Source organism: Rhinoderma darwinii, chromosome 6, assembly GCF_050947455.1.
Source record: "Rhinoderma darwinii isolate aRhiDar2 chromosome 6, aRhiDar2.hap1, whole genome shotgun sequence".
In the NCBI taxonomy this organism is placed as follows: domain Eukaryota; kingdom Metazoa; phylum Chordata; class Amphibia; order Anura; family Rhinodermatidae; genus Rhinoderma; species Rhinoderma darwinii.
The window spans coordinates 116,157,005-116,175,317 of NC_134692.1; the positions used below are offsets into that span (position 1 = coordinate 116,157,005).

An 18,313-nucleotide genomic window follows, 5' to 3' on the forward strand; every position below is an offset into this window, starting at 1 on the left:
AAAGCCCTCCATCGGTAGATAAATAAGTTAAATACACCAATAGAATTATAATGTTGGAAAATAATGATTTTAGAAAGAAGGGAAAATCTATTTTTTTCTTCTTAGGTTGGGCCCCTTGGATTCAGTGTCGGTTTGAGGCACTGGAAAGGGAAGTATTGGAGGTGATGTAGCGGAGGGGGAGGAGAAAGTGGTTTGGAGATATTATTTTTATTTAAATTGTTTTATTTTTTGTTTGGGATGGGGGTTTATAATGTTTATCATAACTGCTATGATGTTTTGTGAAGAAACTAAGCAGCTGTACATTGTTGGTTTATATTTTTTTGTGAGGAGTTAAAAAACTATCTAGTGTGATATGCTCTGTTTTTTATAGGGGTTATAGAGTATATGTACTCAGTAAGGTCGTGGTAAGAAAGTGGAACTATTATATATGGGCTATTTGTTTCTATGGTCCTAGTGCATAGAAATTAGCACAATGAATGTAGGTTGTTGGTTTCGGATCATGTTGCTAATATTTATTGTTGTATACAGGGTACATGCGATATGTACAGGTTTTTTTTTGTATTTGAAATTTGTCTTAAAAATAAAAGAAGACTGGGAGAAAAACAAAAACAAAAACAAAATAACAACTATATTGTGATCACTGTTACCGAGGTTTTCACGAAGATTGACGTTCCCAACAAGCTCTGCATTATTAGAAATGACCAGATCCAACAGAGCTTCACCTCTAGTCGGGTCTTCCACAAACTGGCCCATCAAATTTTCCTGCAACAGGTTGAGGAAATTTCTCCCCTTTGCAGTTGAAGCCGAACCATGATGCCAATTAATATTCCGGTAATTAAAATCTCTTCAGTTATATTGGGGGGTCTATGGATTACACCAAAAGTAATTTTTTAAGTGTTTACTTCCCTTTCTAGTTCCACCCACAAGGTTTCAACTTCCTCACAGTCTTCACCTACTATTGTCTCGTTCACACTCACCTTCATATCGCTTCTCACATACAGACATACACCACCACCTTTCCTATTTGTCCCGTCTTTCCGAACCAGTGTAAAACCCTGTAGATTTACAGCCCAGTCACGAGTAGAGCCCGGCCATGTTTCAGCAACACCAACTATATCGATATTTTCTTCCAGTATCAAGGCCTCCGGCTCCCCCATTTGCTTGTTAGACTTCTGGCATTTGTGAACATACAGTACACTTTAACTTGCCTTTTTAATTTTTTCACTTTCAGTATCAGAAATGTGATTATTTGACAATATTTGGGCATTTTTATTTTCATTGCTGTTTTGTAACAAAAGGATCTCCTTATCTTGTAGTCTAGTCCTCTCCCCAGAGTCTGTTTCTTCCCCCACCAATATAGTCTGACCCCTCTCTAACCTGACTACCCTTTTATTTTCTACATTGGCCTCCCTCCTCAGCCCTAGTTTAAATACCCCACCACCCCAGCTAGAATTCTCTCCCCCAGCACAGCGGACCCCTTCCATTTAGGTGCAAATCATCTGCAGAATACGGTTTGTACCCCAATGAAAAGTCAGCCCAGTGCTCTAGGAACCCAAAGCCTTCTCCTCTACACCAAGACTTAAGCCATGCATTTAACTCCCTGAGCTCCCGCTGTCTTTCCTGTGATGCGCAAGGCACAGGCAGTATTCCAGAGAATACAACCTTGGAGGTCCTTCCCTTCATCTTGTAGCCTAGTTCTTTCAAATTATTCTTAAGGCTTCTCCACCTACCATTTATTCTGTCGTTGGTACCTACATGGACCACAACAGCTGGATCATCACCAGCCGCTCCAAGTAATTTATCCACCTGTTCAACCACATGCTGAACCCTGGCATCAGGGAGACCGCAAACCATTTGGTTGAGGCGGTCTTAGCAACAAATTATTCTATCCATCTTCCTGATTATAGAATCCCCTATAACTACCAATTGACTTGCGTTACCTGGGCTGTTCTCCCGGCTGTTGGGGAGATCAGTATCCACTAGGGCTGCTATTTCTGAGACAGACACCCTCGCATCATCACCCAACTTGGCAATTTTGCTTGGAATATCAGAAACCGGATTGGCCTTCCTTTTCTTGGACCCCTTTCTATTGCCCCTAACTACATTAACCCAGCTACTTGCCTGATCCTGCTGACCCATGTCTTCACCCTCCAGGTTCTACCACATTAACTGCTTGCTCAGTGAGCAGCATGCTCCGCTCAAGATTGTCTATTGCCCTCAGTGTTGCATTTTGCTCCTCTAGATCTCTAATGGGAGCTTCCAGGTGAAAAACATATTCACATCTGCCACAGAGGTATTCACCCTGGAACTCCTGCTCCAGTCGAGCATACGTATGGCAAACTGTGCACTGAAGAAAACCTCCAATCTTGCTATCCATTATCCCGGTTACAAAAAAAACAGTGAACAATTGTTAAAGTGTATGTGTATATGTGTGTATGTATGTATGTATGTATGTGTATATATATATATGTATGTGTGTATATATATATATATATGTATGTGTATATATATATATGTATGTGTGTGTATATATATATATATATGTGTATATATATATATATATATATATATATATATATATATATATATATATATATACACACACACACACATATACATACACACTACCGTTCAAAAGTTTAGTGTCACTTAGAAATTTCCTTGTTTTTGAAAGAGAGGCTAAATTTTTTTCAATGAAGATAACATTAAATTAATCAGAAATACACTCTATACATTGTTAATGTGCTAAATGACTATTCTAGCTCCAAACGTCTGGTTTTTAATGCAATATCTACATAGGTGTATAGAGGCCCATTTCCAGCAACCATCACTCCATTGTTCTAATGGTACATTGTGTTTGCTAACTGTGTTAGAAGGCTAATGGATGATTAGAAAACACTTGAAAACCCTTGTGCAATTATGTTCGCACCGCTGTAAACAGTTTTGCTGTTTAGAGGAGCTATAAAACTGACCTTCCTTTGAGCTAGTTGAGAATCTGGTGCATTACATTTGTGGGTTCGATTAAACTCTCAAAATGGCTAGAAAAAGAGCGCTTTCATGTGAAACTCGACAGTCTATTCTTCTTAGAAATTAAAGGTATTCCGTGCGAGAAATTGCCAAGAAACTGAAGATTTCCTACAACGGTGTGTACTACTCCCTTCAGAGGACAGCACAAACAGGCTCTAACCAGAGTAGAAAGAGAAGTGGGAGGCCCCGCTGCACAACTGAGCAACAAGACAAGTACATTAGAGTCTCTAGTTTGAGAAATAGACTCCTCACAGGTCCTCAACTGGCAGCTTCATTAAATAGTACCCGCAAAACGCCAGTGTCAACGTCTACAGTGAAGAGGCGACTCCGGGATGCTGGCCTTCAGGGCAGAGTGGCAAAGAAAAAGCCATAGCTGAGACTGGCTAATAACAGGAAAAGATTAATATGGGCAAAAGCACACAGACATTGGACAGAGGAAGATTGGAAAAAAGTGTTATGGACAGACGAATCGAAGTTTGAGGTGTTTGGATCACACAGAAGAACATTTGTGAGATGCAGAACAACTGAAAAGATGCTGGAAGAGTGCCTGACGCCATCTGTCAAGCATGGTGGAGGTAATGTGATGGTCTGGGGTTGCTTTGGTGCTGGTAAAGTGGGAGATTTGTACAAGGTAAAAGGGATTTTGAATAAGGAAGGCATGGGCAAAGAAGGAGCCCTCCAAATCAAAATGAGAGATTTATCCCTCTATGAGGGTGAAATGGTGTGGTAATGTTGGGTGAATAAATCTCATTTTGATTTTGAGTGATGATTCCATGCCCATGTTTGTATATGATTGTGAGGAAAAGGGGCATTTCGCTGTTGTCAAGCAAAATCTGTCCCTAGTTACGGACTGCAGGATGTGGGGGTATGTTTCTTCACTACCTGCCAATAGAAGTCTATGGAGGAGGCAGGAGGAGGGAGCAGGCACACAGTGTACAAGACACAGACGCTGCCCATACAAATCCATGGAGGAGGGAGCAGGGAAGAGTGACAAATGCGTTAAGACTTGCTGCAGCTTCCTGGTAAGTGTTTGCCTCAACCCAGTGTTGCATTCTCCGCTACACTGCTCATTACTGCTCCGTGACATCCTCCATGCGGCTGCAGTGTGTGTGTGTGTGTGTATGTGTGTGTGTGTATACATATACATATGTGTACATTTTTTTTACACCCATGTGTTATACATATGGGAGCAGGATGTTCTCTTCTCCATATACAGTGTATAGACAACATGATATCCGCTAGGCATTGCCAACTAGCACAGAGACAGCTGAGAATGAGAGAGCGAGCCCGCAGAGGGGAAATCTGCTGAATAATGGCACATACAAGTCATGTAATGGCCAGAAATAGTGCTATTCCTCATGTACACACATATGATCGCTTATTCTGAATGAAAAGTTAGGTTTAATGTTATTTCACTAAATAGAAAAGCCCATGAAGTTTGCAATAAAACTGAATTTTATTAGAGAAGCCAAATCAAAAGTTATTGCATTTAAATAGACGTTAGTAACACAACGGGGTGGATTAAGAGTCTGCTGTTGTTCAAACCAAGGAAACGCTCAATAATCCTACCCCTAGAGTATGAGCAACTAATACAGAAGGTCGCTACTATGTAATCTTGTGCTGTATAATTGTATGAGTGGATGTGGCATTAGCACGATCAGGGTGCACAAGTAAACAGTGTAATACATCTGAATTTATTTTAAAACAAATATATTTAATACTGGTGAACAGAAAGGCACTTGGTGCATGAAAAGTAAAAAAAAAAAAACCTAGATCTTGAGAGCATAAACAAAAGGTTGCACACTAGATCATAAGAGGATGTAGAATTGAGCGAGAGAGAACACTTCCTTTGCGTCAACCAGTGAATGAAGGGGGTAAAATCGCTTAATTTCAAACAGTCCATATGAGCTGCACGTTACCGTCACTGTATTACGGCCTTTCCAATCTATACTGTGGTGCAAACCATTGTCTGCAAGGTTAGCTTTGCCCAAGGGTGAGGGAAAAGTTCAGCTCCCCTTTACTACTAGAAGTGCACCCCAGGGGGCTGAACCTTCGTTCTCTTAGACACCTAAGGGCATGTCCTCATCTCATGACCGCACTGTGGCAGCTGCTGTGTAAAGAGTAGATGTCTTCATTTTAATAGTGTTTGGACCTTCTGCATTGCTTCTGTGCCGCAGTAGTTGGGCGCCATGTTGGTGCACGTGCATTAGAAAGAATTTGCTTCATTGCCAGAGTAGCCTGGAACACTTACAGGCATCTCACGGATTGAAGGGGATAAATAAAGTTGTGATTCAGTCCAAAGGCACGTGATGTGATAAGGAGTAGGATTATTCACTTGCTTTTGTTCCATTATAATCTGCATCTCGTGGTTCAGCATCTTCCTCAGACCCGTCAGCTGCGTTTTCTATAGCTCTTCTGTTTCCTGTGGATCGTCTTGGTGCGGCAAACGATGCTGGTTCATTCCCCCGCCTGCCACATGCAAGAAGAATTATTAAACCCGTATTATATTGGCAAATGAGCTGGTTATTTTATTCTCTGCTGCTAGAAAATGGAAAATGTACCATATGAGTTAGTGACCAGCTGTCATAAATATTTAAAGGAATGTCAAATTTGTTCATGGATTTTAAGAAAAAAAATATCAGAGATAATTGAAATATATATAATCCACACAAATGACCGGATTTGTATTTTTGGAGGGGTTTTAAAGGGGTATTTCCGTTTTAGCAAATAAATTTTCATCTTTGTACGATGAAAAGTCATGAATTTTTTCAATATATTTTCTATATCACTTTGTCATGGTTTCAAGACTACTGCTTGCTGTCATTCAATAGGAACCCTAATTGTTTACTTCCAGGGGAAAAGATCTGTCCTGGTCATGTGATGGACACAGGCGCACGGCTCAATAGACACATCTCTACTATCGCAACTTTGTGATCATCACATGACCAGGACAGGTATTTTTTACCCTGGAGGCAAGCAAGGCTCATACTGAATGACCGCAAACAGATTTTGAAAACCGTGAAGAATTGATTACAAGGAATAACATGTATATGTTAAAACCAGAATGCCCCTTTAAATCCCATTTGGTGGGTCAGTGGTCCTTAAGTGAGTGACCAAAATCTCTGGATCGGTTCAATAGGACTATTTCCGTTCAGAGTCCGAATTGTGTATCATTAAAACTGATTTGGTGGAGGGCGCTCTTGTTATTTCGTAAGAGAAGCCCTCTTTGAAATATCCAATACTTTGCGGTGGAGTTATCGGGTGCAGAAAAAGTGCCAACTAATGGCTACATTTATGCATACAACACTTTATGTATTATTAGTGTGAATTACACAAGTAATTGGTCAGCGATTTTTTTTTTATGGTAGACATCTCCTTTAAATATAAGTATCTGTGATAGAGAGAGAAGAAAACAGATACAATACATAAACATCATATGCGATTATCCTGTAAGAAGAAGTGGATTAGTGTGGAATTGAATGCACTGTTGACTGTGTGACTTTAAGTTATAACGATTTAGTCCTGTAAGTTACGGCCATGTCCCTAAATTCATGTTCTGCATGCATTTTGTCTTTGACAATAGTCATGTTACTGCGTTGACCATGCAAAGTTGCTTCCGATGCAGTTAATAATATGCAGTATTAGCAGGATGTACTATCGTTGTGGCTGATATAGATATCAATATATGAGGATGATAATTTAAAAAAATAAATAAAAATATAACACATTTTTAGATATTATATTAGGGAATTCTGAGTTAAGGGGTGGGTGGGGGGGGATTCTCCAGGGTCTTCATCTCTTAGCCAGAATGGAGAAGAGAAATGCACCTCTCGCTCTGGAGGACACACCACCAGTTGGAGCTGGGTCATTCTTCGTTTTCCGTGTGGAAGTTCAACACTTGCTTCAAGGTTCCCACACACAGTACAGTTTAATACTGGGAGTCCCAGCAGAGGGTCAGCCTATGATCAGATTATCGTCAGGGAACCCTCTAAATAAAAGGGATTGTCCGAAGTAGAAAATTCCTTTTCTGAGATTTTAAAATGGGTGATGGCGCTTTAAGATAAAATGTTTTAGAGACCAGTTTTTTGGTTTGCCTAAAAAGTAAAAAAAAATATTGTGCAACGAAAATATCTTATAATTTCCAAATAACAATCCAGGGAATGTCAACATGTAATTGAGGATCAGCGGTACCCTAAAATATATTTTTTCCGAGAGTGTTTTTTATTTCTGCTATCAAATTACAGTTAATGCTGACATATAGTGCTAATATTACCATGCACGACTGACACATTCCACATGACAATGGGGAGATTGAAGTGTGTTAAGTTAGTTGGGTGCAATATACTGTCTACAATATGTCCATATGGGTGGAGAACGTTAGTTTTTTAATTTATCAGTCTTCTCTTCTGTATTAGATTGTATCCATACATAGATGTCCAAGCCTTCAGATTTTGCAGGAAAAGGGTGGATATTTGAAGACACATTGCATGTTTCATGCTGCCAAATCGAAATAAATTTTAATATTTATAATTTTAATTATTTTTAGATCTTTTTTTGTTCTTAGTCCAGACGTACTTTATGTGGTCTCTTGGATAAAATTTGAGACATTCAATGTGTCTTTAAAAAGAAAAAAAAAAAGATTAAGGTAGAAATACGCCCGTCTAGGAGGAGCTGCAAAATTGAAGGCGTTGGTACCTGCTTAGTCATTGCGTAGTATCCTGTGTCCCTCTGAAATAGAAAGTCTGCAGCTGTTATACCAGCACACCATAAAATGATAACTTCAAATCAAATGTGTCAACATAAGAATAGTATTTTCTGTCTTTGATCTGTATTTTGCATTTTTTTTTGTAATATGAACCCTTCAAAAGATGTACCTGGAATTTTCAAAATCTGACCGTGTCAGAAGTTTTGACCATGGGAGATCCGGGTGCTGAGACCCCACCAATTGCTGTTACAAAGGGGCAAAATCGTTCAACCGAGTGTTGTACTCATTTGACTCTAGTTGGCTTTTCTTTTTTTTTTTTTGTTTGTCCTGCTCTTATGGGAAAACTGAGCAGAGAGGAGCACGCCACCTGACTAAAGGTGGGTTCCGTTGGATTTCCGTCATGGGGTCTGACGTTATGCTGGACAAGGAAGGGCTGCATGCGTGCGCTATTTACTTTGGCAAAAACTACAGATGTGAACAGATCCTAAAGGCCCATTTACACGGGCCAATATTGGGCTGAACAAACATTCTTACGAGCGCTCGTTTCCGATCATTAACTTGTGTAAACAGGGCAGCGATCAGCCGACAAAGGATCAAACCCTCGTTCATCGGCTGTTGCAGGTTATAAAATCATTGTTGTCAGCAGCACATCATGGCGTGTAAACAGGGGATGTGCTGCCGACAATAATGGGAACCGAACGATCATATTAATGATTGTTCACCCGCATACAAAAAGCATCAGCCCGTGTAAAAGGGCCTGTTAACAAGCGCAGGGTGACACTTATTATGGACATAAACCAGCCTGTGTAAACTAGCCTTAGTCTGCTTCTCCCTCAAGAGCCGAAAAAAGCTGATTAGAGCCAGAGGGGTACAATGTTTGTATGAGGGCTTCTGCCACTTCGTTACAGCAATTGATGGGGGTCTTAGCTCCCAAAGCCCCACTGATTTAAAACATCTGACATTGAACTATCATAGTGAAGAAAAATGCTGGTCTCCCAAAAAGGTCAATTTTCAAGGATAACCAATAAAATGTGATTCTTCAGATTTTCATTGGCCTTAACCAAACTATTCTATATTCAAACCCAAATGATATTATCCCAAATGGTTATCCATTTATTTGGATTTGAGGACTGTATTGAGGAGAATATTATATAATAGCATTTGATTAACCATTGTGCTCTAGCCCGTAGAAGCCCTCAAAGCTTTCCAACCATCTTTTCATACACTTACGTTGTGGGTGTTTCCAGTGTTCATGATTCCAATGAACAAGTGACACCAGAAGAATAGCTTTGTAGTTGCATGTTAATGTTTTGTATGATATCACTCGAGCTTATTGTCTTTTACCATACAAGGTAATATAAAGGACAAGATGTTAGATGACGTTGGCACAGGACGCTGGCACACTCAACTTCCCTGATAATGTGTTCTAATAAGGGATTACTTCGCTGCTTGATCATCTAATATGGGGATTGTGTAATGTAAAAATAAAATCTAATGTATATACATACTATTAGCATTTAGCTACGGGAGAACACGAAGCTGTCAAAGCTCATTTACGGCACATCTTACCAGTGGTGTAATTTGAAGCTCCTGGGGCCCAGTGCTAAATCTACAACCTACCTACCATGTGCCATTTATAATACTGGTGTCTTCTTATGTGGCAGAGGGTCCCTTGAGACTCCTCAGGCATGAGGGTCTTGGTGTGACTGCTATGTCGGCACCCCATATAGCTACGCGCTTGCTTATTATAATAACCAAGATCAAGGGATAGACATTAAAATAAACTGAATCCTTTTAATATACTAAATGCTTATGGGTTTTAGACTACACTGGTCTCTAATGGTAATAATATAAAAGGCTCATACTGTATGCATAGCTCCAAAATGGGGAAAAAAGAAACTTTTTTTAACGTACTCCTTTCGATGGGTTTTACTTAGTTCCAGTGCCACGATGGTGGATAATCCCAATGTGAGTTTCCATTTTTCTTGCCATACAACTATATCCACGGAATATTTTCTTGTGTGTGTTGCCAACTGACTTTCCTAGAAATGTTTCTCTAAATGAATCCGTTGGCATGTTATTGTTGAAGCACCAAGTATGAACCCCAAGATGTCTTTAGGAGATTGATTTTTACCATGTTTATCAATCTAGTTCTTCATGTTTATACGCATAACTGCAGACAAAAAGTTTTTAACAGTTCCCATGTGACCGCTTTCATTCTCCAGTTAAAGCTACAAAAATTAAAGCTGTGAAACAAATGCAAAAATCTTCACTGTAATAAATTCCGGAATCTCAAGAACCACTTTTTACCTGTCACTAAACTACATTCATACAGAAGGATCTGCATCATTTGGTCGCTGTTGTCATGAATGTGATGCTTAAAAAATTATTAATAGGAACCTGTCATTAGACACTAAGTCATCTCTAGAGGTCCATAATTAGATACAACTAAATGGTCTCTTTCTTCCCCCAACTCACACATACTGAGTCATGACGCTTCATCGCCTCATCTGGAAACTTAATACTGACGTGTAATTGACCATTTGTTAGTTTGCTAGGTACTGACCACGACTTAATTTACTTAAACGGGTTGTCTTCTTTAGAAAACTAATTTTAAAAAATCCTAATGGGAAAAGATGAGTACCGGTTCTGTACCATCATCAATTAGCCAGAACAGAAAGTGACTACAAAGAGTCTCACCCTAGAGCTACTAGTATGATCCCGCATTAGCGTGCAGTCACACGTGGCAGATTTTGTTGCTGAAATTTCAGCGACTGAAAATCAGTTTTATTCACCTGAATGGGGTTGTTTCTGCAGCAAGTACATGGAGTTGTGGAACAAATTCTGCAGCGTTTAAATCCACCCTTACACAGACAGTCTATTGATTTCAATGGGGAGCGTGTAATGCTTTAATTCTCCTGTAGAAGTGCTGTAGAGAAATTAAGAACCTGATGCCAGGTTCTCCCACAAATTACAGCTGATCACTAGAATTGGGCTACCCATGTGAACTCATTGTTTTGGGACCCTTGACTAAAGCTGACAAACCCTCCAAGGACCCTTTTAAGGGCACCCAATAGATGCACATAGTTTGTCATAAATGTCAGTGGTTTTAAATGATCATAACCTGCAACCATAGCAGTAGCTTGGTACAAGGACACATTTTAACCTCATCCCTGGAGAAAAATCTGAACCTTTTAGCATTTGTGAAGTTTGTCCTTAAAGGTATTGGTTATCCTCAGCCTTTTTATCAATAATGCCAATAATCTACTAACCTGTCAGGATGCACGAAAGAGGGGAATATAGAGGAATAAAGATATCTAAATGGGAGAAAGTTGCTGTATGTTGCTCGGGCAGAAGAGCTAAAAGTGAACAATCCCTTTAAGGACCAAAGGTTCTCGTACACATTATTTCTATATGTTAAACTTGTAATGAATTCTATTTTTATTGTACTATATGCTGTCTTCTGGGCTTAAAGTTGTGTTACTGCTATGCTATAGCTCAACACTTCTATGTACATTTCTTTACTTTTGACCCAATACCGAGGCCTGGTATGTTACTTTTTCACAGACTTACTGATCTATACGATGACTTCACCAGCACGACCTGTGATATCACAGGACTTCTGGAGGACTATTTACAGACCACAGACGGGGAGGACGATCCCAGGTCCAACAACTGAGGATTTTTACCCCATGTGAGTACAGCATTTCTATACTGCACCTTTAAAACCTATATATTACACAATGGCGTGGGCTCCTTTTGCTTAACTCATTTTCATCTGTTTCGTATAGAGATATTGATTGATATATCCAGTACCAAGTTTCTAGAGAATCCACTTTCCATACATGTTTGTGGGCTTGGTTACAATGGATATGAACACATACAATGACCTTACCTGAGTTTGCTCTTAAGTCCACTGAGCTCTCTGGTCAATACATCATTACTCTCAGTGGCTTCATCCAGCTCTCTCTGTAATTTCCTGCGGGTTGCGTTGATACGTTGTGTTTCTTCCTCAGCCTCCTCCAGCTGTCGTTTCAATTGCTTCTGTTTTACACTTCCCTTGTCAGCCTATAATAGGAAGGAATTAATACAGAAATGCATTCTGAATATATTTCCCCTATATATGACATTCATACTGAAGGTAGATATATATGGTGGATTAGATGGTAAACTGTGGCATGGAGGGACTGCAGCATGGGTCCCTCCAGATATAGGTGTAATAGTGACAATCACAACTCTGTACTAGAGATTGTGCCCTTACTATGAGACAGGGAAGGGTCTATAGTTCTTCTAGCCTGGTTGGGAAACTGCTATTTAGGGGACTTAGAATAAATGCTAAATGTTGAGCGCATAGTCTAATGTTATTCATATCCAATCTAATATTGGTTAGTTTTATAATTACATTGAAAAAAGTTTACCTGGTCCTTGTACTGCTCGGCCTGCTTTCTTTCATCTTCAACTTGCAGAAGAGCTTCCTTAAGCTTTTTGTCTTTCTGTTTTAATGTTTTTACTGATGTCTGTTTGTCTCTGTAATTTGTAAAAAAATAACCATGGTAAACGTGCATGACACTGATTCGATGTCAGAGGCTGCTGTTACCGCTGCAGCCCACTAGGTGGTGATGTTGTGAAATGAACTTGAAATGAATTGATCATTTTTGAAACACAAATGTAGACAAGTCAAATCTTGCACCAAATGTATCACAATTGCGCACGATGTCTGATAAATTTGGCAAATTTTTCTAGACATGTTAGACACTTTTCTCTTCCTTACGCCACCTCATGGCTGGCGTACTTAAAATCAATATTTTGCACCAAAAAATTACACACACCGTTAACAAATCTGGTGCATTTTACAATTACCTCTTCCCTACGCCCCTTTTTCTATACACTTTTAAAAACTTTCTAGGAAGGTGACATCAAAAGTATCCACAACTGAGATAGTGTAAATTATTAGTAAATTGATAAAAAAAGTGCTGAATACAGAAAAGTGTCTAAAACACATAAGAAGTTTGGCAACACTTTTTTTGGCACAACTTGTGCCAAAATTCTGTCGCATTTTGCTTAGTAAATCACCCATTGTGTCTAAGATGGACTAAAACTATCCTTCAAAGATGTTTTATATAAAACCAAACTAAATTTGATGATGATTAATGATCATTTACATTGTATGATTTTTGGGAATATCTGATCCTTAAAGTTTGGCAGCCAGGGTTGGATTACTCAGACAGTTTCAGGAGGAGGAGGGTAAAGACGGAGTTGTAGGGGGATTGGATGTCTTATAAGTTAAATGTTTTTTTGTGCGTTTTTTTCTTTCTCTCACTTATGTTTCTCTGCATATTTGTCATGACATTGAGTAGGCGACTATGCTGTATGTTACAGTTTGTTGGATTTTGTACCTCTGTATCTTTTGATATTGTAAAAAGTTTTCAATAAAAACGATTGCAGACCAAACCAAAGATGTTTTATACTCTGCATACCTGGCCTCCTGTTCTAACTGTTCCTCAAGCTGAGAGATCTTAGCTTCCAATGCAGAGATGTTGGACTTGAATTTGGACTTGACGGTGCCCTCCATTTCTTGCAGTTTGCTCTTAAGTTCTTTGTTCTGCCTCTCCAGCTGCTGGCGTGCACTCTCATTCTTCTGTGCAGTGCTGCGCTCAGCCGCCAGTTCATTGTTGAGTTGTTCCGCCTGAAAGCAAAGATGGACATCGTGTATTACAGCTATTCCCACTATGATATGATGTAAGCCATCATCCTGATACCTACCTGCTGCACTGCTTTTCTCATTCTATCACTCATGCCCTCCATGTTGCCCTGTTCCTCCTCCAACTCCTCCTCAAGTTGCGAGATTCTGGCTTCCAGACGACGTTTATCATCCTGAAGGGCGGATCTATTGGCATGAAATTCATAAAGCTGTAAATTATTGTGATACACATTATATTATGGTGAATGTATAGAGTATAGATCAGTAGTCTGGAAACCGTGGCTTTCCAGATGCTATAAGACTATAACAACTCCCAGGTTGCCTTGACAGGCAAAGGTTATCCGGCCGAACTGGAAGTTGTGGTTTCACAACAGCTGGAGAGCCACAGATGGCAGACCACTGGTATAGTGCAAACACTAAGGTAATATACATTAGAAAGCATTAAGGCTAAGTATTTCAGAGATTACTGGGTTATTTTTGCCTCTTGATGGCTTCCACTTACTTTCCTGATGAACTTCCTGCAAGTTCTTCTGCGAGTTCCTCTTTCTCCAGCTCCGCTTGTTTTTTCGCCCTCTCGGCAGCAGCCAAATCCTACAGGAGTAAACATAATCTATGAAGTTCTGCGACTATTTCTAATGTCTTCCCTTTGCTGTTTTATTTTCTTTCAAAGAAATAATCTCATCTGTTACCTCTTGTAGTTGGATGAGTTCGGCTTCGAAGTTCTTGGCTCTCTTCTCATTCTCTCTAGCAGTAGCGAAGATCTCCTCTCGGGCAGCACGAGCATCATCAAGATCTCTCTGGAAGTCTTTCATCTGAGCCTGAAATGTATATATGTCGATTTTTAATATGTATATTAACCAGGGTTGCCAACCATCCATAAATTCATGGACAGTCCGCTAAAACCGGGTGTTTTTTTCTGCCGTCCGTAGTGTCCAGCAGAAAAAAACACCGTCCATAGTAATTTTTTTCCCTGAAAGTTTGCATTGCGCATGCGCCAAATTTATATCCGTAGTGCAAACAAGAAAGTGACGCCGCAACACTAGAAGGCAGAGCGCGGTCTTAGTGGTGGTAGGAGTAGAGAGCGGCGGACCACCGGACTCAACCCCCACCACTGCTAAGACTGCACTCTGCCTCTGCGTATTTTCAGATTCTGACTGTTAGGCATCCTATTGGTCCACAGCGTCCTCAAACACTGCCCCATTTACTCTTCATTTCCTCCTCTATGCCCACTCCATTTACCTCTATGAAAGAATGCCACGGCAAAGGACAGTGCCCAGCGGATGATGGGGGTAATAATATACAGAGATGGGGGTAATAATATACAGGGTTGATGGAGTAATATACAGGGATAATGGGGGTTATATACAGGGATGATGGCGGTTATATACAGGGATAATGGGGGTTATATATAGGGGTAAAGGCGGTTATATACAGGGATGATGACTGACTGGTATATACGGGAATGATAGGTGTTATATACAGGAATGATAGGGGTACATCAGTTATCACTAGCTCTTGATTTTGTAATGTGTCCGTAAAAATTTTACTGCTGTCTGATTTTTAGCTCAGTTGTCCAGAAATTACTGAAACCCTGATAATGTCATAGGTAGTAAGACATAGAGCATTAATGCTGACATCCGCAGACCTCTGACATTATATTTGTATTACATGGATACCAAGAAGAACCTTTCTGTAAGTTAACAACATAACATAATTCCATATATTTCTTGTCTGTCAGTTATGTTCTTTTAAATTATACTAACCTGGAGTTTTCTCAGTTGTTTGATAGCTTCATCCCGACCCTTGTTAGCAAAGTCAACTTGTCCTTCCAAGTCCTTGAGGTCAACTTCTAATTTCTTCTTGGCTGCGCCTGCCAATGTCCTCTGTTTCCGTTCATCTTCCAGTTCTGTTTCGTACTCATGAACCTTAGAAAGTGAACATAAAAATTCACTTCAGACTGCACCAAAAATATATCACTATATTATGTCCATTGTATCCATAATCTGTACATTCCTTATACTTGACTTCATATAATTGTATCCATAGTTTGTGTATTTGATGGTGATAGGGATTATTGCCTTGTTTCATTATTTCTCATTACCTGTTTGACCAGTTGCCTCCTCTTCTCCTCATTCTGCTCATCTCTAGCTTGTAAATCTCTTTCAAATTGTGCTTTAAGGGCCTGCATATTGACTTCAAGTCTAAGTTTGGCATCTTCTGTTGCTTGAAGCTCATCTTCCAATTCCTCCAGCTGTGTCTTCATCTCTTCAACTTGTTGTTCAAGGGTTCGCTTGGATTTCTCCAAATCATGGACCTTAGAAGAGAAAACAAAAGTATTTCACAAATATGTAATTTACGGCTTAGGATAATGTGACAATATTTCAGGTTTTTTATTTTTATCAAATACTGGTCAATCAGGTTCCGAGGTCCATTTTCATGCAGCAAACTATGGTTACTTACATTCTTGCCTACATCATCCTTGGAGCTGACCAAGTCTTCCATCTCAGCCTTCAGAAGTTTGTTGACTCTCTCAAGTTCTTCCTTGGATTGTAAGGCTTCTTCAAGAGATCTGGCAAGTGATAACGCTTTGGTTTCTTTCTCTCTGGCTTCTGCCTCAGCTCTGTCTCTCTCATCTGCATATTTGGACGATATGTTTTTCTCCTCTGCCAACATCTGCCAACATAACGTGAATAGTCAGCCACCTCTCCATGAAAATATTATAAAATATAATTCTCAATTTGATGGATTGTGACAAACCTGGTCAAACTTCTTCTGTTTCTTTTCCAAGTTGGACACAAGTTGGCGCTGATTTTCCAAGTCAACTACTAAGTCATCAAGCTCCTGCTGTAGACGAGTCTTGGTCTTTTCCAGTTTGTCAAAAGCAGCAGCTTTCTCCTCAAATTGTTGCGTCGTGGACTCAATATCTCTCTGGAATTTTTTCTTGCCTTCTTCCATTGATTCTATTGTGGCAGTAAATTCTTGCAGTTTCCTCTTAGAGTCTGAGAGCTGAAATATGTAGAACAAGTAAATTACATTCGTTATACTCCTTTAAGATTATGGGTAATGGTATATCACCTAAACCTTGTTTATGGCATTACATTAGTACATTAAGTCCATATGCCTCATACTCTTGTTTTAACTATCCAGTTGTCCAACACAATCAAATCCTCCATGCTGCTGCTTATTTTTGAATAAACTCAGGATGTACTATACATAGTATATCCTAGAGCCTTATACATGAATTATAGCCTCATAACAGACCAATTACCTGGATATTCAGTGTGGAGATGTGGCGTTCAAGGTTCTGCTTAGCTTCTGCCTCCTCGTCTAGTTGTTCCTGGAGGCTGTTCTTCTCATCCTCTACTTGACGGAGTTTGGTGGCCACATTCAACTTCTGACGAGTCTCTTCTTGCAGTGAATCCTACAAAATCAAGTCTGTTAATATATATATTATATATTTTATATGTATATATATGTATATATAGAAATATATGTACAGTATATACGTATATATGTGTATATATGTGTGTGTATATATATATATATATATATATATATCACAAAATAATTTTTTGTTCATTTCACCTGATACATTAAAAATTAAATCACTTGCCTGACTGTCCTGGAGCTGTGATGACAAACTTGCAACATCTTTGGAAAGTTTGATGGTTTTTGTCTCTGCTTCACTGAGTAGGACAGTGACAGTTTCCAGTTCCACCTACATATATAAGTAAAGTAAACTCTATAAAGTAGCCAAAAAAGCAACAGTAGCTGAGAAGACTGGTGTCCAGAGTAAAAATCACTGACATGTTGTTTATCTGATGATAATTTTCCATACCTGTACTCTGTGGCATTTTTCTGTCAGCTCGTTTCTAGCCCGTTCTCCATCAGTATATTTAGACTGCAGCTCTTGCAACTGAACTTCCAGCTTCTTCTTCTTGTGCTCTACATCTTGCTTGGCCTGATTTAATGATCTGATCTCTACTGTGAGCTCTGAGTTGTCCTTCTCCAAACCTTGTTTGCTCTTTTCCAAGTTGATTTTAACCTGAATGATGGAAATATATGACATTATTGAGTGCTTTACTAATATATCATTTTCAATTTGACACTGATAATGAAGAATTCTTACCCTTTTTACTTGTTCCAGTTGTTCTGTTATTTCTTCAAAAGCTTGAGTGTGTTTCTGTCTCATCTCTTGGACCTGGGCTTCATGTGTTCTTGTCTCCTCTTCCAATGCCCTCTTCAATACTGTTACCTCCTGTTCTCTCTTTGCTCTGTGATGAAGTGGGTACATTATGGAGAATGATACACTCGACATGCTATAAGACTGCAACTAATCATCATGTAAACTACAATTATAGATATTAGTCAACCAAAACAGACCATTTACATTGTCACCACATTAGACAGACACTGAGGATTCCACAAGGGCTTACATGAAATGTATCTTTATTTTGTAGATTATTCTATCGGCACATTTCTATGTATTTAAAAAATGACAAAACTCTCTTTACCACCAATTATTACTGGAAATGAAAAACAAATTGTTGCTATTGGCATACCTACCATTCGGGCATTAGGGCAATGCCCAAAAACCCATGGCTAGTGAGGGCCCAATGCTGCCTATTCAGTTACAGAACTCCTTAAATGAGTATTCTAACAACAGACCTTCCTAGGATATGCCCTAAGTTTCTGGTAGGTGAGGATCCCATGATTGGGATCCCACCTATTAAGAAAACAGGTGTCCCACATCTTCCATTGTTCCTTTAAGCACAGCAGAACCCAGTTGCATAGGAAATAAGCATGGGGGGAGTCAGTCACAGTACCCACTGTTTATCCATTATAATGTAATTTGTAAACCCAACCCAAGTGTATTATGA

At 39.4% G+C, this 18,313-nt stretch overlaps 1 protein-coding gene across 2 annotated transcripts in view; it reads right to left on the reverse strand.

Moving 5' to 3' along the window:
* Positions 1-4,499: 4,499 nt before the first annotated feature.
* The window catches only part of MYH11 (myosin heavy chain 11), a 90,229-nt gene continuing 76,415 nt past the window's right edge, over positions 4,500-18,313 (reverse strand). Inside the window, exons 27-42 of one of the 2 annotated variants that reach the window (XM_075830158.1) lie at positions 17,563-17,707; positions 17,272-17,478; positions 17,047-17,151; positions 16,702-16,854; positions 16,191-16,439; positions 15,894-16,106; positions 15,535-15,747; positions 15,197-15,358; positions 14,123-14,251; positions 13,936-14,024; positions 13,496-13,619; positions 13,210-13,418; positions 12,151-12,259; positions 11,628-11,800; positions 7,723-7,755; positions 5,412-5,496 (exon numbers count right to left, since the gene is read on the reverse strand). In XM_075830158.1, coding sequence (XP_075686273.1) covers positions 7,731-7,755; positions 11,628-11,800; positions 12,151-12,259; positions 13,210-13,418; positions 13,496-13,619; positions 13,936-14,024; positions 14,123-14,251; positions 15,197-15,358; positions 15,535-15,747; positions 15,894-16,106; positions 16,191-16,439; positions 16,702-16,854; positions 17,047-17,151; positions 17,272-17,478; positions 17,563-17,707 — 2,305 coding nt within the window. In that variant the 3' untranslated portion in view covers positions 5,412-5,496; positions 7,723-7,730. Of the gene's footprint in view, positions 5,497-7,722; positions 7,756-11,627; positions 11,801-12,150; positions 12,260-13,209; positions 13,419-13,495; positions 13,620-13,935; positions 14,025-14,122; positions 14,252-15,196; positions 15,359-15,534; positions 15,748-15,893; positions 16,107-16,190; positions 16,440-16,701; positions 16,855-17,046; positions 17,152-17,271; positions 17,479-17,562; positions 17,708-18,313 lie in introns of both variants that reach the window. The other variant, XM_075830157.1, reaches the window with a different exon arrangement.